Source organism: Vigna angularis, chromosome 1 (assembly GCF_016808095.1).
Source record: "Vigna angularis cultivar LongXiaoDou No.4 chromosome 1, ASM1680809v1, whole genome shotgun sequence".
NCBI classification, from domain to species: domain Eukaryota; kingdom Viridiplantae; phylum Streptophyta; class Magnoliopsida; order Fabales; family Fabaceae; genus Vigna; species Vigna angularis.
The window spans coordinates 6073489-6095889 of NC_068970.1; the positions used below are offsets into that span (position 1 = coordinate 6073489).

The 22401-nt window shown below is 32.0% G+C and overlaps 2 protein-coding genes across 2 annotated transcripts; both read left to right on the forward strand.

The window, feature by feature from the left end:
• Nucleotides 1-1900: 1900 nt before the first annotated feature.
• On the forward strand, nt 1901-3650 carry LOC108322157 (spermidine hydroxycinnamoyl transferase). Its single transcript, XM_017554151.2, has one exon. The coding sequence runs from the start codon at nt 2132-2134 to the stop codon at nt 3497-3499; it is 1368 nt and encodes a 455-aa protein (XP_017409640.1). The 5' UTR covers nt 1901-2131; the 3' UTR covers nt 3500-3650.
• A 2643-nt stretch (nt 3651-6293) lies between these two features.
• Nucleotides 6294-21691, forward strand: LOC108322190 (villin-4). Its single transcript, XM_017554205.2, has 23 exons — nt 6294-6674; nt 8207-8333; nt 8425-8524; nt 9824-9892; nt 10003-10239; nt 10378-10555; nt 10637-10769; nt 11080-11242; nt 11328-11472; nt 11606-11706; nt 14340-14495; nt 14744-14812; nt 14912-14980; nt 15077-15214; nt 15609-15737; nt 16189-16336; nt 16452-16462; nt 17200-17340; nt 17611-17736; nt 17816-17881; nt 20507-20834; nt 20931-21133; nt 21272-21691. The coding sequence occupies exons 2-23, from the start codon at nt 8278-8280 to the stop codon at nt 21383-21385; spliced, it is 2880 nt and encodes a 959-aa protein (XP_017409694.1). The 5' UTR covers nt 6294-6674; nt 8207-8277; the 3' UTR covers nt 21386-21691.
• The last annotated feature ends 710 nt before the right edge of the window (nt 21692-22401 follow it).

Sequence of the window (22401 nt, forward strand, 5' to 3'; positions counted from 1 at the left end):
AGGAGGGTAATGGTAAGGGTTAGGATGACTTTGATCTGAGTAGTTGAAACAAGTTCAAAGGGCAGGTTTTGAGAGTGGATGTTAGTATTTATGGAGATGAAGCGGAAGGAAAATTTTAGGAAGGTAATGTCAAAGTTGAAGTAGGAATTGGTGAAGAATATGTCTTTGGACCAAGTGGATCTTTTAGCCGAAAGTCAAAGGAAGTAGTTAAAGATGTACCTGATAGAGGTTTGTCTAACACTGAATGAAAATTTGAAAGTTTAGATAATGATGACTCAACAAGTGAAGATAAAGACAAACATAAACACTTTGAAATATTTTCAATGACCAAAAGTATGGAAGACTATAAATAAATCAAATACAAAATTTTATTATTCATTTTTACATTTATAAAAATATTTATATTTAACTAATTAAAAGGTTGTATTTTTTTAGTTTGAATTAAAATAGACTCGTTTGAATGAAAATATGTCCGCTTAAACGAAAATGTACTTGTTTAGCAAAAATTGGATAATTTCATAAATTAAGTTGTAGTGTTACTTTCACTTAAGTGTAAAAGTTCTTTGCTTGAGAAAAATATGACAAAGAGTAAGATTATTTTCAACTCTATTTTCGTTTGAGTGAAAAAAAATTGGTTAAAGAACAAAGTCAATAATAACAAACACAACAACAAAAATGAACCATCAAATACCATGATATTGTAATAATAATATTAATAATAATAAAAATAATGATATAACAAAAACAAGATAACAATAATGACAATAATAACAATACCAATTATAAAAATGACAATCATAATAATTATTACAAAAAAGGAAAATAATAATAATAATAATAATAATAATAAATTATAATAGTAATATTAGTAATAAAGAAAGACAAGAGGATTGTCTTAACTAATATAACAACTTTATACTGTCATGTGTCCTTTAGGGTTAAAAATGAAAAATAATATTTTGACATACACACTTGTTTATTTATTTGACACTATCTTTTTTTATTTATTTATTTTTTCTTAAAAATACAAAAAATATTTATATAATTATTTTACTCTTATAATAAATATCAAATAAATATAAATATAAATATATGTCAACTTATCATTAATCACTAAAAATAGGTCAATGTCATATTTTATTGTTATAGGCCACGGCTAGGAGAATTTTTTATTGATTTGTTTTGTGATTGGTTTTCAACGTTTGATTCTATGCCATTTTCAGGTGCTTGTATCGCTAGTGGTTGATAACATGTTACGACTAGAGGGCTTCAATACTCATCCAACAAAGTGTCCTGCCGATGACACATTTCGTATCGTGCCCCTTAAAATCGTGAATAGCCAATCAGATATGAAAAATATTCTTTCACACGGTTAAATTTTTTATATTTATTTAACATTATTCCTTTTTACTTTTATTTTCTGCTTTCTTAAAAAAAATACAAAAGATTACATTTTTGTGATCAATTTATCTTTATACTATGTGTCAAATAAATATAAAGTGTGTCATCATATCATTACTAATTATCATGTATTTCTATTTTTTATGCTATATATATATTTGTGTTATTTATTTATTTATTAAGTATTGCTTACCGTTAAAAAGAAATGTTGACTAATTTTCTTATATTATAACTTTTTGGAAATCTTTAAAAGTTGAGCTGTGTTTAACAATTAAAAAGATGCTTATAAAGTAATGAAAAGAGGCAATGTGAGTGATTAAATCCATCTAGATGGAGATATTTAGAGCAACAAGTTGCCTTGTGGACGTGGGCCCACCTTTTCTATTTGGACCCTAAAAGTGGCTTACAGAGTAATTAACACCTGCAAATAGTAATTATAAATTGTCTTTACAAATTGATGAAGTTACCTTCTCAGGTTTTTTCTATACTGTAATCAAATGCCTATAAATGGGCACGGTGTATGTGACTATCAAGCATCAAATTTCAGCCAACCCCATCCTCTCTTTTCTGCTGCTTCTGAGTGTGTGATTTTGAGATAGAGAAAAAGAAAATACTAGGGCTATGATCGCATTGATATATTAGCATGCACTGTCAGAAACACTTCAAATGAACCTCTTCCATCGTTGATTCACCCTCGAAAACCTTTTATCTTGTCTGAGAGAAGCCAAACATGTCCGTAACCGTGAAAGCATGCTGCACTGTGAGGCCAATAGAGGCAACATGGTGCGGACGCGTAGCTTTATCTGAATGGGATCAAACAGGCAAAGTAACCCACGTGCCCTTTATCTACTTCTACCGTCTTCCACAAAACTGCCTCTCTCAATACAACACCATTGCTTCCACCTTGAAGGACTCATTAAGCCGAGTCCTGGTGCCGTTTTATCCACTTGCCGGTCGTTTGCATTGGACAAACAATGGACGTTTAGAAATTGATTGCAATGCCACCGGCGTTCGATTCATTGAAGCCGAATCATCATCAACCTTACAACATTTAGCTGATTTTTCATCTTGTTCGGAACACCACTACCTTGTCCCTGCTGTGGACTACTACTCCCTACCAATTCACGAGTTGCCGTTGGTTCTGGTTCAGCTGACGAAGTTCAAGTGCGGTGGCATTTGTATTGGCGTAACACTTTCGCACGCAGTTGTGGATGGACCAAGTGCACTGCACTTCGTATGTGAGTGGGCAAGGCTTTCACGGGGCGAGCCTCTGCGTACGGTGCCATTCCTTGACCGGAAAATTTTGCGTGCTGGGGAGCCTCCTTTGGTGCCACTAACAAAATGTCACGTTCACACGGAGTTCAATGATCCGCCCTTCTTGCTGGGCCGAACTGATAACAGGGAGGAAAGGGAGAAGGAAACCACGATGGATTTCGTTAAAATAAGCAAAACTCAAATTGAAAGATTGCAAAAGAGAGCAAATGAGAGTTCGCCAAGGCCTAGAAATGATCGTGGTTATTCCCGTTATGAGAGCGTGACTGGTCACATATGGAGATGTGCAAGCAAGGCAAGGGAGCACAAAGAGAACCAACCTACCGTTCTTACTGTTATAGTTGACTCAAGGGGTCGCATGAAACCTCCTTTGCCAGAAGGGTACTTCGGGAATGCCAATTTGGATAGTGTTGCATGTAGCCTTGCGGGTGATTTGGTGTCGGAGCCTTTGGGGTATACGGCGAGTAGAATAAGGGAGGCGATTGAGAGGGTGAGCGATGAGTACGTGAGGTCGGGGATTGAGTTCTTGAAGAATCAGGAGAATATAAGAAGGTTTCATCAAGATCTTCACGAAGAACGGAGAGAGAAGGAGCCTTTCTTTGGGAACCCGAATTTGTCTGTGGTGAGTTGGTTGAGGTTACCTTTCTACGGCATTGATTTTGGGTGGGGGAAGGAGGTTCTAATGAGTCCAGCAACACATGACTTCGATGGAGATTTCGTGCTTCTTCCTGATCCTGATGAGGATGGCTCTATACTCGTTTGTATAGGTCTGCAAGTGCTGCATCTTGATGCATTTAAGAAGCATTTTTACGAGGACCTTGCATAAGACTCGTGGGAACGCCTCAGCCTATCTCAGCTGAAATAGAACAGCTTCGGAACTTAGCATAACCTAAATAAGGCACGACCTTGTCACTTTTTCCTTCTATCTCCTTTTTCATTTTTCCAAGATAAAGTATATTCATCTCGTTTTGCATTAAGTTAATTTTTATATTTTCCGATTATGTATTAAGTTAATTTTTATATAAATTTTTATCACAAATTATATTTTACGTATAGCATATTATCAATATTAATATTTAATGATTAAATATGTTTTTAATATCTAAATTTAGACTAAAAAGTGTAATTCATTATAAATTTTATACATATTAAAAATAAATGTATATAATCCTTTTAAGAAAACATTTTTCTTTTGAATTTTTTAAAACTGTATTCCGTGCTAACATTTCAGTTGAAACTTATCAAATCCCAAAACACATTGTCAAAAAAAATTAATTATTTTTAAATTTAATGTATCAAAGTTTCGAATATTAATAAGTTTTAATTTTACGTTTATAAACTAAAAATACATTTAATCCGTATATATTTTACTATTAAATTATTATTAAAATGATGCAAATATATCAAATTAGTCAATTAATTAAAATACTACCAAATGACTATGTGGTAAAAGAAATTATTGAGATATTGTATTGACAACACTAATATTTAGGAAGTACTTTTGACAATTTTCTAAAATTAAAGTACCAGCAAAAATATTAGTTTTAATCATTAAATGTTTTAAACGACTAAAGCACTAACCTAAGTATGTTTCTGGAGGCCTAAATTGTGGTAAAAGCACGTGATATATTAAGAAGTTTAAAATGTATATATAGTTGAATCACCAATTTAATTCTTAAAATTGCAATAGCTGTTAAATTGGTACATGAAATTAGTAAAATAACCACTACAATGACTTTTGGTGGCAGTCGATTAATTAAGTGATTTTAATACAATCCTCAGAGTGATTCAAAGTAAAAACAAAAACTCTAGAAGGTCCTCAAAGGAAATTTGACCAACTAAATATGGGAGTTGATAATAAATCTACATAGCTATTTTACCGTTCGATAATATAAATTAGTCATTAAAATTTGTAATCAAATAATGCATTTTCTGGCTAGCTATAGAAAAAAATGGCCAGCAAATAATTGTCGGTAATTTTTTTTCTGTTGTTTTGAACTAAAAACATTATAATTATTAATGATCGGTTATTTAGTCTTAAAATTGAAATAATAGGTCACGTTGATCTTTAAATTAAGAAAATATCAAATAATTTCTGAAACTTTAAATTATCGATACGTCTATTTGGTTAAATCGTTATTAATAGTTAAGGGTCGAATTTATATGTTAAGTGTTTGGTTGGCATATTTGGTGTATCGGGATGAGTATGACGATCATAATGATAAGGCTGGTTAATCTGGCCGAACAACCATAGAATTATTTTCGCTCTGACCGGACGGTTAAGAGTGAACAATCGTAAAAATTATGTAGTTATTTATGTAAAGATTAAGGTAAGCAGCGATTAAAGTCATTGGAACGAAACTATTATATTGAATTTACTGTGTATTTATTACTATTATATTGAATTGTCGAAACTGACTTGAACACTGGAGAACCTTTAACAGGTACACCTCGGGATGGAAGAGCGAAACCGAACAATGAAAGATAGCAAATTGTGAAAGTGTTTGGTGACTCGACCTGACAACAAATTGTGAAGATGTTTAGTGACTCAATCTCGCAACCGAAACAATTGGATTGGTTATTAGCTTCTTATAGCTAAAAGTAATTGGAATATTGTAAAATCATTATTTTTTTTCTTTTCATTAGTTTATTTTTTTTATCTACCAATGAGAAAATGTTACTACTGTAATCCTTTAAAATCATGAAAAATGCGTAATTAATTTGAGACTAAACCCTTTTGATTAAGTAAGCGTGTTTAGGAATCTAGTCTATTCAATATTGTTAAACGATACCAACTAATAATAATGAACTACTCTGATTGATTACTTAACTTTTTAGAGTTTTTTTTTTATTATTTAAGTTGGAAATACTATGACCAATCATCATCATTTCAAAAACTAATTTAGTTAATAGTTTACAACTCTAGTAACTATTTGAGCACGCTAATTTAATTCATAACTGTACCTTTAAAATTAAGTTTGGGAGAATTTAATGAGTAGCTACAGGTAAATAAAAAAAAAACTTATGAGCTACTATGTAGACTATTAAATTTTCTTACATAATCATGATTTTAAATTTCTGCATAAATTAGTTTTAATTTATAAAAAAGTAAATTTTAATTTTTTTACCGTAAATATTGCTGAAAAAAAAATTATCTCACACTATCAATACTTCATACTGATATTATAAATTAAAGTTCCCAATTTGGAGAGTAAAATAGTTAAACTTCATATTCATATTGAAAACATAGAAATGTAAGGCCTGAGTTTCCAATTTCATTAATTATCTTTTCTGGTACGATTTTTCCAAATTACTTATCGCAATGTGATTACACAAATTACAATGTTATTCTCTTATTTTTAGTGAAGAATTTTCTATCCATAAGTATTAATTGTAAATACGTTAGGTTTCTGCATCGAGATTCTTAATATATCATATAGTTTAAAAAAGAAAACTTAACTATGACATAATTATAAATCTAAGATCACTTATTTTTTTAATAAATGAGTTATATAAAAATAAATATTAGAATTTTGCAATGCGTGCTAAAATAGTATTATATATTACACACTGTAGCATAGTTTGCATGAATGAATAACACAGCAGTAATATGATTTGCATTGGAATAGGGTGATGATAACTCAAGTTTTCCAGTTTTGTCTCTTTTCCGCGCGCAAGCCTCACAATGCGGAGGTCAAGGTTGCTGCATCACCAGCCATTCACCAGTCTTTCTCGCACCATCCCTTTTCTTTCTTTTCTTTACCCTATTATCTCCTCTCCTTAAAATTAAAATTAAATAAAAAATAAATAACAAAATTAAACTTCACTATCCTCATTTTTTTAGAAAAATAGATCTAGAACCGACTCAGAGAAACAGAAAATGGAAAAGAAACAAACTAGTTTACATGCATGCTCGCTATTTACCCACTGAAACCAGAGAAGAAGAAGAAGAAAAGAGAGAATGAACTTTCTCGCCTAGGTGATTGCTTGGTAACAACAAGGTACTTGTGTTCAATTTTCACCTTCGCCTCGCCCCCGCATTTGGAATTCCATTTAGTGCTCTCGTTAATATATTTTGAAACCGTGTTTCATTTACGACTGCGCAATTTACAATTTGCATTCCGTTCAAATTCTCAATTCTCGCCTCGCAGTTAATCTAATTACATGTTGATGACGTTTGAAGGCATTGACATTTTTCTTGAACAATAATTGAAGGCCAGAAAATGGTTACTTGAAAGAGGTCAAGGACAAGGGACTTTTTGTGTCAATGAAATTGAATTGAACTGATAATTTTTTCTGGTCTCTTTGGTTCCCTTCACATCGGGTTTTGATTGTTTTTTTTTTCTCCCACTTAGTTTCATGAATTTTTGAAATTCCAGGAATAAGGCCTGGAAACCGGAACGCGATTCATTGTTTGTTTCACTGCTTTCAGTGTATATTGGTTTTTTTTTCCTGGATTTTGCTTTTTCATTGTTATTCAAATAGAGAATTTCGAGGTTTGAAAATTGTAAGGATATCTGTTTTAGAGAATATGCAGTTTTGATTCCTATAAATTGTAATGGCAGAATTAGACTTAAGTTTTCTAAAATTAAATCATTTGGGCCTGCTGTCAATATATCATTTAATAGTGAACAAAAAATGCTTAATTTTAAAAAGTTGGAGGATGAAATCTGGGATAAAAAATTTGTAAGTACTAACATTGCACATTGGGGAAGCTTTATGGATAAAACAGGTGAATTTAAGTAAGGATATTTGATATATTTGTTGATTTTAGCTTGTTGTGACTTCTTTGCTTGCATTCATACGAAACTCGTGATGAATTTATGTATTTTCAGATATCTCCCTCTTTTAGTTGATATTATTAATAGCTGAAAAATTTCTTGAAACCACTGTTCCTTTGAGTGACATTCTCTTTCAAGGTTTGGTGTTTTAGGCAAATTCTGTACATTGTCTTTACTGCATGTGCCCTGAAGATTTGTGCGTGTGTTCTCTTTTGAATAAACGTGATACTAAATATTTTAAGTCAGTCAGCGTTAACGAGGAATTATTTTGTGATCACTGAAAATGCAATTTCTAAAGTTAAAGGCCCTTGAAAAAAATGAGGTAAGATAATCGACAAGGAAAATAGGATCGGAACACTTTGGCATTTGACGAGGTTATACCTACGAGATATTAGGATATGGCTGTTTTTACCAGCAACAAGCATATGGGATTTGATTATTTATTTGTATACTCATTTTTTCATTTTAAACAGCTATTAGTGAGTAAGTAATTGCTGACACGCTTAAGAAGTGTTCCCACACATGTCAAAATTTGTGGAACATGAATATATTTAAGTTAATTTTTTGAGTTTTGTGAATGAATGGTTAATCTTGCGCTGAGCACATTAAATGTAACCACTTGTATCTAAATCAATCCGTCTTCATATAGTTATTCTGAGCCAGATTTTCCTAGTTGAAAAAGTCAGTGGAAGCCTTTTCATGTGCTTTTCTTACACCCACCATGGATGAATTATATATTTTCCTTTCTACAGGGCTTTCTTTCAGGGTAATTGTTTTCTATATTCAAGCTAGGTTGTGGAAGACCAAATAGTAGAAGAACAGTATGTCTGTTTCTATGAGAGATTTGGATCCAGCTTTCAAGGGAGTTGGCCAAAAGGAGTATCCTGCACTAGCTAACAATAATATATCATTCTGTTTAACAATTATCATATTTTCATCCTGGCAATGCATTCTCCTTAACCATATACAGTGGACTTGAAATATGGCGTATCGAGAATTTTAATCCAGTTCCTATCCCTCAGTCATCTCATGGAAAGTTTTTCACTGGGGATTCCTATATGATCTTGAAGGTAAGTAACATTGTCCAAATGATTACTCATTCATAGAATGCCAGCCTCTAAACCTTGTTTCAAGAAGCTAGTATTTCTTTTTATTTCTGTATTATATGGACTTACCTATCGTTCCCATAATGAGATGTCTTAGAATTTTGGATAGGTTTTAATACCACATTAGAATTTGCGCTTGAAGCATAACTAGATTTTAAAAAAATAAGCTTATAATATTAGGACTGTCAGTCTTATAAGGACTACATTGATTAAATATCTAGTCGATGTTAGATATCAATAATTCACAATACTATACAAGGTTGATTTTGGTGTTTTTATTTTTATTTTCTTTATAAAACATGCATCATGTGAACTCTATGTTTTGACAGATATATAAGGTTGTCTTGGTAATAAAATTGAATAGGTAGCATTAATTACTAACATTTACCGATATAAAAATGTAAACTCCATGCTTTAAATACCTGCAGATGTAAACATGGTGTCAGGATTCATGTGAATAATCAGGTCCTGTGCATGAGGCTCCCACTATCATGGGGTCTAGGCAGGGTTATGTATCTTATAAAATATTATATATTTATTACAACTGTGTGTGTAGCTCTCTTGCTTATGGTAAATCTAAATAATTTAAATTTTGTTATTATTTTACCATTTCACATTGTAACACCTTAGTTTATAGTTCTGCATGGCTAGAAGAATTAGACAAAGTTTATCATGAGCTTAGTCAGACTCAAGATGATTGTTGCCTTGTATAAGACAAAGTGATCGATAACACCATCCATCTAATGCTAAATAAAAATCCTAACTGATGCTGCCTTGTTGATAAAGTTCTGGTTATGAAGTTTTTTCTAATTATGAACACACAAATGTTAGTTTACATGAACCATTCGCTGCACTAAAATGTGAGCATGTTTATGTTTGATGTCTTTTTCTTCTCTTTGTTGGGATAGTTAGCAATTCCAATTTTAGCTAGAGAGATACATGCATAGGATGGGAAAACAGGAAGCTTAGAGATTTACATGCTCACATATGTATAAGAATGGGGTTTTCTCTAAAAAGAGATTGTTGAATTTACCATATAAGATTCGTTTTCCTCCCGCCAAAATATAAATTTAAGATCTTTGTTCGAGTCTCAATATCTTCCTTGGTATAACTTTCGTGTTGGATTTATGTTATTCTTCATTATTTTACTTTTTGCAGATAAATATTAGTCCGGTAGATTTTATTTTTCTTCCTGCATTAGGTATGCATTAATGTCTTTCCATGAGTATCTTATATTTCTTTTTTCTTATCCTCTCCATGTAGACAACTGCTTCAAAAAGTGGTGCTCTGCGTTATGATATCCATTATTGGCTTGGTAAAGAGACCAGTCAGGTAAGTGTTGCTGTTTATATATTGCTACCCCTTCCAGTAGTTTTTGGTTTAATATTTGATATCGTCTCCCTCGGTTCATTTTCTCACTGATGATCACAACTTTAAAATAGGATGAGGCTGGTGCTGCAGCCATCAAGACAGTCGAGTTGGATGCAGCTCTGGGAGGACGGGCTGTTCAGTATCGTGAAGTACAAGGCCACGAAACTGAAAAGTTCCTCTCTTATTTCAAACCATGCATCATACCTCAAGAAGGTGGAGCTGCCTCTGGTTTTAAACATGTGGAGGCCGAAAAACATAAGACACGGTTGTTTGTATGCAAAGGGAAACATGTGGTACATGTCAAAGAGGCAAGTTTGACCTTATTCCTCTGCCAACGGCTCGTTGATGTTTGAGTCTTGTATATTATTATTGTGCATACTGTATGCCACACCACATATGTAAACATTATTTTCTACTTGTTGATTAGCTATTTGTGTTGGTTATAGGTTCCATTTGCTCGATCTTCGCTAAACCACGATGATGTTTTTATTCTGGATACTGAGTCCAAAATTTTCCAATTTAATGGTTCCAACTCATGTATTCAAGAAAGGGCCAAAGCATTGGAGGTTGTACAGTTTATTAAGGATACCTACCATGATGGGAAATGTGAGATAGCTTCCGTTGGTAAGTGTAAGTATATTTTACAGATTCAAACCTGATTGCTTGGTATCACTAATTGGATATAAATGCTCGAGTTTCTTGCAGAGGATGGAAAGTTGATGTCTGATTCTGAAAGTGGAGAATTCTGGGCTTGCTTCGGGGGCTTTGCTCCTCTTCCACGGAGAACAGTCAGTGATGATGATAAGTTTGCTGATTCTCATCCTCCAGAACTACTTTGGTAATATGTTTTTCCAGTTTTCCCACTGGTTTTTTCATTTATAGTTGCAGTCAGTATATTCCTTTCACTTTTTTTACCAAACGATACCTGGATGCGGTTTGCTTATGTTAAATTTTATTTTTTAATTGTTTACCCATTGTTTTTATTCCCCTTTTTTAAAACTATGGTGTTTATCAATGTAAGACTGTTATAAATTTAATATTCCTTCAACCAAAGTTGTATGTAATTCTGAATAGATGAAATTCATTTATTATACTGAAATGTAAAACTCTATGTTGCTCTAGTTATTGTGAAATTATAACTTTTCCAGTGTTGGCAAGGGGAAGACAGAACCTGTTGAAACTGATTCCTTGAGAAAGGAATTGCTGGAGACAAACAAATGCTATATTTTAGATTGTGGGTTGGAGGTGTATGTATGGATGGGAAGAAACACATCTCTTGATGAAAGAAAAAGTGCAAGTGGAGCTGCAGATGTACATCTCTTGTTTCTTTCTTTGTATTGTTGAGTATATTTTGTGATTTTGAATGACTTCTGAATCTTTGTGGACGAAAAAACAGAAGTTAGTCAGTGGCACTGGTCGACCAAAGTCCCATATAGTTCGTGTAATTGAAGGATTTGAAACAGTAATGTTCAAGTCCAAGTTTGATTCTTGGCCTCGGGCATCTCAAGTGATGTCTGAAGATGGTCGTGGCAAGGTAGCAGGTAGTTTTAATTAAATTTTATGCTTGTCATTGGACCGAATATTTTTCACACCTTTAAAATGATTTTGTCAGTTCCATTGCCCGGGCCTTCATTATGTTCTTGTAATTCTCTACCTTTTTTTGTCACTTTCTAGCACTTCTAAAACGTCAAGGATTGGATGTCAAGGGTCTCTTAAAATCTGAACCTGTAAAAGAAGAACCTCAACCCTATATAGATTGCACAGGACATTTGCAGGTACTCTCTACTGGTTTGTATACAATAAACAATTATCGAAAATTTAAATTTCTTGATGTAAATTTTGTTGGTATTCTTTTTAAATTCTCTGTGGTCTTGCATCCTTTATCTAATTGATTTCTTATATTGAAAGAATCTTTTTGAATCACAATCACTGTATCCATAATACTCCACCGGTCTCCAGATACAATTTTTCTCAAATAAAATGACAACAATCAATCTCAATATGTTTGATACCTTCATGAAAGACTAGATTTGAGCTAATATGGAAAACAACTTCATTGTCACATATAAGTGCCATTTGAGTGACCTCTCTAAATTACAATTCTTTAAGTAATTGTTTAAGCCATTTAAGCTCACAAGTAGATAGTCTTGTTACAACATTTTGTTTCTTGCTCTTCCAAGAGATCAAATTATCATCAACGGAGACACAATAGTCAGAAGTGGATCTCTTATTAGAAGGAGAGCCTACCCAATTGACATACAACATAGGTGTGATTTGTGTCCCTATATCAAACCTTTTCTAAGAGAACCTTTAATGTACTTCAATATACGAATCACAACATTCCAATGATTTTCACACAGATAATTAGGAAATTAACTCACCACATTGACTCCAAAATAAATGTCAAGGTGAGTAACTATAAGATGGCTCACTTTTCCAGCTAATCTTCTATACTTCTCAAGATTTGAGAGGGGCTCCCTTTGATTAGGGAGGAGTTTGGCACTAGGATGCATGGTTGTGTCAACAAACTTTGAATTCATTAGCCTAGTTTCCTTCAAATATCCAATCCATACTTCCTTTGAGAAATAACTATTCCATTATTGGATTGTGCTACCTCAATCCTCTAGAAATATGAGTTTGCCAAGGTTTTTGGTATGAAAGTGACTATGAGATGCCGTGGTGATAAACCTAGCATTCGAGTGATGATAAAATACTGAATGATTTGTCTCATTGTAAGCTATGCCACATTGTTGAGCAACAATGCTAATTTGTTGAACGAAGCCTTAAGAGATTGCTTGAGGATTTGCGGAAACGACGTTCCAATTTAAAAGACTTTCCTTGAGCAATAAAACTTGGAGGTTGCCCAATACATAACTAATCTATAGCAATTCAAATTTGTCAATTAATGAAATAAAACAAGTAATTCAGCTATTCAAATCTATTCAAGTATATATTGTAGATAAATTATAGAAGAATCAGTAAGGATGAAATAAATTAGGGATTTTGCTAATCTTGTTGATGTTTTGGGTTTTGATCCTTGTCATGAAAGTCAAAGTTCTTATATTTTCCTCTCATTTGAGTTTTTGTCCTATATTTTCTACTCATTAGGCTAGGGATCCCTATTTCCCATGAAGATTTGGTTCCTCCTATAGTTTCTTTTTACTAAGGCATATTGATCCTTGATGGACCAAATCTCAAATAGATAGAAACATCAGGGACCAAAATCTTATTTAGACCATTTTCTTAAAAATTTAATTAGATCAACTGTAAAATGATTTCTTTTTCTCTTTTTTGCATTGGAAAAAGCACTTCACCATAATACATTTTTGTGTTAACGAGTACAAGAAATTTCCCACATTCCACTGTTAAGATTTAGGGTTTAATGGAAAAGAATACAGACCAGTAAAGTCCCATTGAGTGAAATATGAGCTATTATCTACTAAGACCAATGTAAAAACTTACAACTATATCAGAAACAATGAATGTATAGAAAAATATGGAAAATATTATGTTAAAATTTGGGTACCTATACTCAACATCATATTTCGTTTTAGTGCCTATATGAAAAATTCTACATTTTGAGTCCTACATGAAAAATGTTTTTATGAATAGTTTCCTGCTATTTTCTGAAGCCATAATGGTGTGGGATGTTTGCTGACTTGTCAAACTTTTGTCTTATATGGTATTAGGAATCGATACAACAAAACGTTTGCCAACTTAATAAACATTTAGTCTTGTGATGAATTTTGCAAATGGTAAGGACCGATTTGTAAACATTTTTCCATGTAGGGACCAAAATGTACAGTTTCTCAATTAAGAACATAAAAACAATTTCATGAGGAACAAATTTTTAAATATAACCAAAGATAAGAGGAAAGCAAAGAGAAACAGCTGTGGAATAAACTTCCATCTATTCCTTCTCAAAATTGTCCGAGCTCCCAATTCCTTCTCTCTTGTAATTAATCATAATCACCTTATCTGCAGCCTCCTTATGGATCACATTCACGCTTTTTCTTAGCGTAACGACCTCTCCCACTTTCTGTTCTCCATTGTCCATGTGTCTCTCTTTTTCAATTTTTGGAATATAGGTTCCATACTTAGGACCATGGCCTAACTACAGCAGTACTAATCCTTTTACAGAGTTTATGAAATTTACGTTCAAATTATGGTTGATACTTGGGCAACAAGGTGAAAGTATTTTCCGAAGTTTATGAATGATTGTAGTTGATATGCTGTCCAATATTTTCTTTTGTTTCTTAAACATGTGATAGATGGTATCCTGTGAGAGTTTCAAACGATTTGTTTGTACTTCTCCCTATTTGGTTGGACTAATTGCAATTTCAGTGTCCTAGATTTGTCTTGCTTATTTGTTTGTGTTGTTAAGAATATCTTTATCATAATCACACAGGTTTGGCGTGTTAATAGCAAGGAAAAGATTCTTCTTCCAGCCACTGATCAGTCAAAATTGTATAGTGGAGATTGCTACATCTTTCAATATTCATATCCTGGAGAAGATAAGGAAGAACATCTTATAGGAACATGGGTTGGAAAGACCAGTATTGAGGTGAAAAATTTAAAGAGCTTTATTCTATTTCTTTTTTCACATGTGTGTTTATCATGTTATCTGTCATGTAAGCAAATCAGAAAATCTGACTGCAAAATATTCTAATGGAATTGAAACTGTATTAGTGAATCACTACTTATACATTTCATTACACTGTACACAACATTGGTAACTTTTGGGACCAGAAAGGCCTTGCATAAATGTGTTTGCCTCCATTCCTTACAGAAGCTTTCTTTTGTTGAAATTAGGAAGAGAGGGCTTCAGCTCTTTCACTGGCAAACAAAATGGTTGAGTCAATGAAGTTTCTTCCTTGCCAGGTAATTTTTCTACGAATGTGTTATGTTCAATTTGCTGATAGATGTTTGTGTTTGTTGCTTGTATCCCTATTGACAGTATCCGTGTGTAATTAATTGAAGGTTCGTATCTATGAAGGCAGTGAACCAATTCAATTCCATGCCATCCTCCAAAGCTGTATTGTCTTCAAGGTTTGTGGGATTCTGGTATTGGGTTAACTAAGAAAAAAAAATCTTCTTTTTTATGAATATATTTGTTTTGTTTAATACTGGTCATCTACCTACCAGGGTGGACTTAGTGATGGATACAAGAATTACATTGCAGAGAAGGAAATTCCAGATGAGACATACAGTGAGGATGGTCTTGCATTATTCCGCATCCAGGGTTTTGGGCCAGACAATATGCAAGCTATACAAGTTGAACCAGTATGTCATTTTGTCTGTTCATAGCAATTCTACATTTACGGGCATTTCAATTTTTCTTTAAAATTATACTGATTTTATTTAAAGTTAAAATTACTGATTTGAACCCTATAAACCAATTTTATCTTTTGGTCCCTATACTTAAAACTCATACCTTTTCTTATGTATGCTACTATTTAATCTCTTTTAATTCCTATAACTTTAAGTGTTGGAGGAAGACTAAAAATAGTATGTATATAGACTTAAAAGATTAAAATAATATTTATTGTGACTATAATAAATAATTTTTTATTATAGGGACCGAAAGATAAATTTTGTACAACTACACAAACTAAATTAGTTGTAAAATTACCATCTCTTTAAAATAATTCTTTTCGTATTCCTTTTTGTCAACCAGGTTGCTTCCTCCTTGAATTCCACTTACTGCTACATACTTCATAGTGATTCAACTGTTTTTACGTGGTCTGGAGGTTTAGCAACTTCAGATGATCAAGAGCTTGTTGACAGAATGCTGGATTTGATTAAGGTCCGTTATGTTCTGAAATGTTTAATACTTAAAATTTGATTCGTTCAAATCAAAGACCAAAAGGTTCTTTTGGTAAACATATTCATGTTGGACTAGCAGTTAAAAATGGAGTAATGCTACCATAACACACTTTTCCATTCATTTAAAGTTTTGTACTTTTTCAAAAAAGAAAGAAAATAAAAAGTAAGTAAAGATAGTATCAAATGAATATAAAAAGTTTAGGTGTGTCAAAGAATTATTTTTCTTAAAAATGGGATGTATTTTCATGTTGAAACGGTTAACTGTGAAGTTTATTTATAAACTTGGCGTTACCTATAATACCTCTTAGTTCAGGTCCTGGGTTCTGATCCAGGCAGGCGTTATCGTCCAATTCATCCTGCGAACTATGTCTATATAAAAAATATATATCACTGTTTATTAATTAAAGCATATGCTTGGCAATTGAGTGTAGCCGGATTTACCATGCAAATCACATAAGGAAGGCGTAGAATCGGAATTGTTTTGGGATTTGTTGGGAGGAAAATCAGAACATCCCAGTCAAAAGATCGAGAGGGATGAAGAAAGCGACCCTCACCTATTTTCTTGCGACTTCTCAAAAGGTAAGAACTAATTTTTTTGTTGACCGAAGAGATTTATCTAATCTTCATCCCCAGTTACTTCTCTTCGTAAAGGCAAATGACTGACTTGTTTGTGATGGCTTCTTTCCCTATGCAGGAACTTTAAAGGTGTGTACACCCCGCTGATATGATTTTGGAATATTCCGAGTTATGGTGTGAAGGCATGTTAAAGAAGTTTTTGCCTATGTCAATATTTTATTTACAACATTTTAACTTTTAAGTTGCTTCTATTATTTAAAAAGTCAATGACAGGGTCCATTTTCAACAGTGATTCAACAGGATTGAAAAACAAGCTAGGAAAACCAGCAAGAATGATGGCCAGTGAAAGGTTACAAAACTGGGATAATATACAGTTTTGGAAGACACTTTTTAACAACCACATTTCTGTTACTCAAATCTTAGGCTAGAAAGATTATTTCTTTGGTTTTCATTAATCTGAGCGCTGAATTAGATGTCACGTGGTTAAAACTTGAATGATAAACAGCAGACAGCAAACTGGTCAAACTTATATAGCGGGTAGTTGACATTATAATTGGCAAAATAGAACGAAATAATCTGATCCATATAAAAGCATCATATAGGACCTAGGACATAATCTTTCTACAAAGTGGTTTTGGCCATCATATAACTGTGGATGTGGAATGCTTACAGAAAGACTGGTCAGTGTGCTATTGATCACTTTTCTAGTAAGTGAAGGTGCATTTAAGATAGATCTAGATGGTGAATTAAACTAGGGTGTGATTTCATCCCCAATAAAATCTCATTGCTATGTCGTATGCTTTGCTTGTGAAGATGCAAATATTTGGATTTGTTCTGCGGTGCATTAATCTAAAGCACTTTTGCAGGTGAAAGAGATATACAACTTTTCCCAGGATGATTTGATGACAGAAGATATTTGCATCTTGGATTGTCACTCTGAAATCTTCGTCTGGGTTGGCCAGCAGGTTGACCCAAAGAGTAAAATACAGGCTCTAACAATTGGTGAGGTATAACTGGTTTTGCTTTTCCTGGAAGCTAAAAACATTCTAGATTAATTTAGTGACTAGTTGTCTAATATTTGAGTTACGTTATAAATCAAAATTCTCTCCACTAAGTTAATGTTCTTCTAGGTTTTTCATTTTTAATATGGATTTAAGTTTAACTATGACAACTCCTATCATTATTAGAATACCATAAAGCAGTTTCAAAGTATTTTACGTTCTAGTATTTCTGAAACCAGGTGTACAATTTTTAACTTATTCTTTGGAATTATACAGAAATTTCTTGAGCGTGACTTTCTTCTAGAAAATTTATCTCGTGAAGCTCCAATATATATTGTCATGGAAGGCAGTGAGCCTCCTTTCTTCACTCGCTTCTTTAAATGGGAGTCTGCGAAATCTGCTGTAAGTTTCTCGATGTATACGTATAGCCTGAAATAGTCCTATACTTTTGGCTACTATAATAATTCCTTGTTTATGGTAGATGCTGGGAAACTCGTTTCAAAGGAAGCTTGCAATCCTCAAAAATGGGGGAGCGGCACTCGTACTTGTAAGTAATTTTTTATTTGCTTCCTTTATTACAGAATAACCTTTTTTCTGAAGAAAGAGGGAACATTAGATGTCACGAGTGAGATAATTTTATCCAACGAGAGAATACTGTCTGTTTATCCCATTGTTCCTTGGTAGCAGGGCTCCCCCCCTCCCTCATTTGATATACAAAGGCGGTGTCTGAGTTTGAACCAAAACTTTTTGCAAATCCATCTAAATCTCACACCACTAATAGACTTAGTGGGAAAGAACTAGTGCTTCAGCTGAACAATTTTTATCAAAATTTCAATTTTATATTAAAAATTTATCTCATTGATATAATTTTTCTTGTCAAGTTATATTTTCTAACCATTTATCACAAAACTTTCTTAGTCCGTGCTTGTTTTAGCTTAATATTTGAAAAATAATATATTTTTCTCAAAAGCTCTCTAAAATGAAGGGTAAAAAATTATTACTTTTTCACAATAAGTGGAAATAAGGACACACTTAACTGTATATTATTCTAATGTTTCTATTTTTGGATTAGGCTTCTTTTTGAATCACAGAAATTTAAAACTTTGGATGAGCATGAATTAAAAAAATTATTAATCTGGCAAAGTTTTTAAAGGTTTGGTAATATTAGTGATCTTGATTTATTTCCATGAATAAAGGTATTTAAAAGAAAATAAATAAATTACTACTTGATACAACGGGTCAATCCAAATAGTTTTAACTTGGTCTACCAAAAGACGATGAGGGTGAACTAACTACTAGTCATAGTTGAACAGGTTGGCAAGCTAGTTTGATATTTTTTTTATTAAGACATAGTTCATTATATAAATGTTTTGTAAGTAGTTAATTGATTAACTAACATTTATAATTAGATAAATTAAAAAAATTATGTTTATATATTAAATTATTTTATTATTGTTAATAATTTAAATTTAAATTATAAAGGTTAATAACGAGTTACAATATTATTACATATTTTTATTCTTCAAATAATACAATGCAAAATAATTAATCTTTTAAATTATTAACTTTATTTTAATTGTTAATAATGAAAAGAGTTGTCAGACCAAAATGTGTTAGGATGTGTTTACTTGATTAATTTGGGGAAGAATGAGTTGATGGATTTGAAGTGATTTGAGAGTAAATTGATTGTTTTGTTTAAAGAGATTTGGAGGTGAGAGTGAATTTTGAAAATAAAATTTATGAAAATTAGTGTAGAATTTGACTTATGTAACAAATAAAAAAATTGTTTAATTAATAAAAATTAAAAATTATCAAAATATCTTTGATAGTAAAAGTAATATAAAATTGTAATTGTTAATATTTTATATAATTATAAAAATTATTATAAGAAGAGAAAAAAAATAAAAATTAATTTTTAACATGAAAAAAATTATATTATTATTGTTTATTTTTTTATTTTATTGTTATTATTATTAAGGGTTATTTTTGTAATTTTATTTTTCATCCTTCAAATCCTCTCATCTAAAGAGAGATTGGTTTTAATCCTCGTCTCTCAAATCCTCATCCACAAATCTACACAAATCACATGAAATGAACATTCTCAATCTCTCTATATCTTCCTCACAAATAGTAAATTCTCCCAAGTGAACACATATCTTCCTCACAAATAGTAAATTCTCCCAAGTGAAAGCGAACTCAAAGTAATAACTCCACATACCAAATTAGTGGTGGGCTGGTGAACTACTTTACCACGTAATGTTTAATGTTTGAAGATAAATTGCATAGACTAGTTATTTTAATTATGGATTGAAATGTTAGATTTACTAGCTTATACATATTATCCATTACTTTACTGTTGAGAAAAAAGAGGAAAGATTGGTGAATGACATTTAGATTAGAATAGACATAAGGTTTGTCTTAAGGTCCCATAATTTCTGAATCCAGTTCTACTCCCAAGGAGAGGGCTAAAGTTTAGACTTGGAGAAGACAAATGTTTGAAGGACCTCCTGTCGTAAAATTAAAATAATGATAAACAAAAGAGTGGTATAAGCTTTTGAAATGAGTCTACCAAGAACCAATGCTGGAAACTAATGGTACTACTTTTGGTTCTCTACAAAAAATAAATAACTACTTTACACCATAAATGAATTAATTTTCATTAATAATGTCAAACTTAAATTTTATTTTAAAAGTACTAATTATACGAAGTAGTTGTTATTTAATGATATTCTCTGTAATTCAATAAAGTAATTTTTTCATCAATGAATGTGACTTATGCTGCTAATAAACTTTACAATAAATTAAGGATATAAAAAATAAATAACTAATATATCTGTAAATGAGGTTAGATTTCTTATAATTGAAGAAGGAACATAATTTGTTGCTATTTTCTACCACTGTGGCCTAACCTCATTTTATGGCTTCAAACCTTCAATAAACTTGTAAACACGAGATCTTTTGTAGCTACATTCAATAAAATTAAGTTATGAAGTGAACTACTGGACCTGGTTGACTGAACTATATATTGAATTTTTACTGCTGAATTCAACATTTTAAGGATGTGGAATTGGTGCTGATCCTTCACAGGGGTAGGGGTCTTAGTTGGCAATAGATTGTTATAGATATAAAAAAGTATATCGGTATGGTTATTGAATATCTAATACATTATCAGAAACATAAGCGAAGAGCATCAGTATCTTATGGGGGAAGGTCCGGTGGTGTGCCAGATAAATCTCAGCGTTCCCGTAGCATGTCTGTCAGTCCTGATCGTGTTCGTGTGAGGGGCAGATCTCCGGCCTTTAATGCTCTAGCAGCTAATTTTGAGAACACAAATACAAGGAACCTTTCAACTCCACCTCCAATGGTTAGAAAATTGTACCCAAAATCTGGGGCACAGGATACAGCGAAACCGGCATCTAAATTTTCAGCCATATCTCATCTTACTTCTAGTTTTGAACTACCATCAGCTCGAGAAAATTTGATTCCTCGGTCCCAAAAAGGTATGCAGTAGATGAGTGCATTGATATTTAACGTTTGTGTTAAAATATTTCTGATACAAAATGCCATTTCTCTTTTTGGTTTGTTATGATTTGAAGTGGGTTCAGTTACCACCATATCAAACCCAGAGACAATTGACAATGAGGTTTCTATGAGCAAGAGAATAGAATCTCTTACCATAAAGGAGGATGTGCAAGAGGGTGAAGCTGAAGATGATGAAAGTTTCCCAGTTCACCCATATGATCGCATTAACACAGATTCTACAGATCCTATAACAGATATTGACGTTACTAAACGAGAGGTAAATTAAAACAACTAGATTTAGTGTTGCATCTTGCGTTTTTTCTCATCTCTTTTCCCCCCTTCATACTTTCGAAATTTCACATATAACCAAGCTTTCTTTCATTTTAGTCCTGACTTGTTCGAGCTTCATGAACAGGCTTATTTGTCACCTGCCGAGTTCCAAGAGAAATTAGGGATGGATAAGAATGAATTTTACAAGTTACCAAAATGGAAACAGAACAAACTCAAGATGGCAGTTCGCTTATTCTGATTCTTAAAGTGCACTTCACCTTGTGTCTGCTCCGTGCATTTGACTTTCTTTTCATATCTCAGGGAGTTTGGTATCTGTTTTTTGCAGTAAGAAATTGAAAATATGGAAGAGGACAGCATGAGTTTTCTTTTATCTAGCGAAAGGAAGAAATTAAATAAAGATATTTAGGTTCTTTCTTTATTCTGGGGGAATAGATTACTTAGGTTGTTTCAATAATTACGAAGTTTGTACAGTACAGTGTAAAAGCCACCCAACAAGTTATTTATTCTGGAAATAAAGTGTGATTCCCCCTCCCTTATTACTCAATTTTTGTGATTTTTTTTTCATATAACACAAATTTATAGCACAAATTGTATTTTAATTTACGAGAAGATAACATACTGTGTTTTATATTTATACATATAGCACAATTTTTTCTTAGGTCAAAATTCGGTTTTCGAAAAATCGAATTTTGATTTATATTTTATTTTTTTTATAAACTTAGGTTAGAATTTTTTTTTTTACTTTTACTTTTTAATTATTTATAGAAAAAATATATTAGAATTTGGTTTATTTTTACTTATATTTTAAATTCTTTATCAGGCCTTCAACTAAGAAACAATAGTCATTCATCTCAAACAAATTATCTAAATGAACATTTTTTTTTTAAGAAATCAATGGTCTAACTTTATTATTGGTGCAAGGAACACACCTAATAATATTAATAATATTGAACTAACTCATCCATATCAAAAAATGAAATTTTTTAAAAAAACACAACAAAAACCATAATGGAAATTACTATTGTTCTAGTTGGAAAGTATAGTTAATTTTTTTTATAAATAATTCTCATAATCGATTACAAAATTTTTATAATCAATTACTAATATTAATTAAAAAATAGTTTGATAAATGTTAAATAAGAAAAACTCTTATATACCAAAGAGTAATACTCTAATAACACTGGTAAAATTGGTCATCAATAACAACAAGAAAAAACCTATTTGATATTGTTGATATCTAGGAATGAAAATTAT

Bases quoted from the DNA above. Each gene is read 5' to 3' on its own strand.
- LOC108322190 (XM_017554205.2), top strand. From the start codon at position 8,278: ATGTCTGTTTCTATGAGAGATTTGGATCCAGCTTTCAAGGGAGTTGGC. The intron at 10,556-10,636 runs GTAAGTGTAAGT...AGTTTCTTGCAG, and splicing joins ATGTGAGATAGCTTCCGTTG to AGGATGGAAAGTTGATGTCT. The intron at 14,813-14,911 runs GTAATTTTTCTA...AATTAATTGAAG, and splicing joins TGAAGTTTCTTCCTTGCCAG to GTTCGTATCTATGAAGGCAG.
- LOC108322157 (XM_017554151.2), top strand. From the start codon at position 2,132: ATGTCCGTAACCGTGAAAGCATGCTGCACTGTGAGGCCAATAGAGGCA.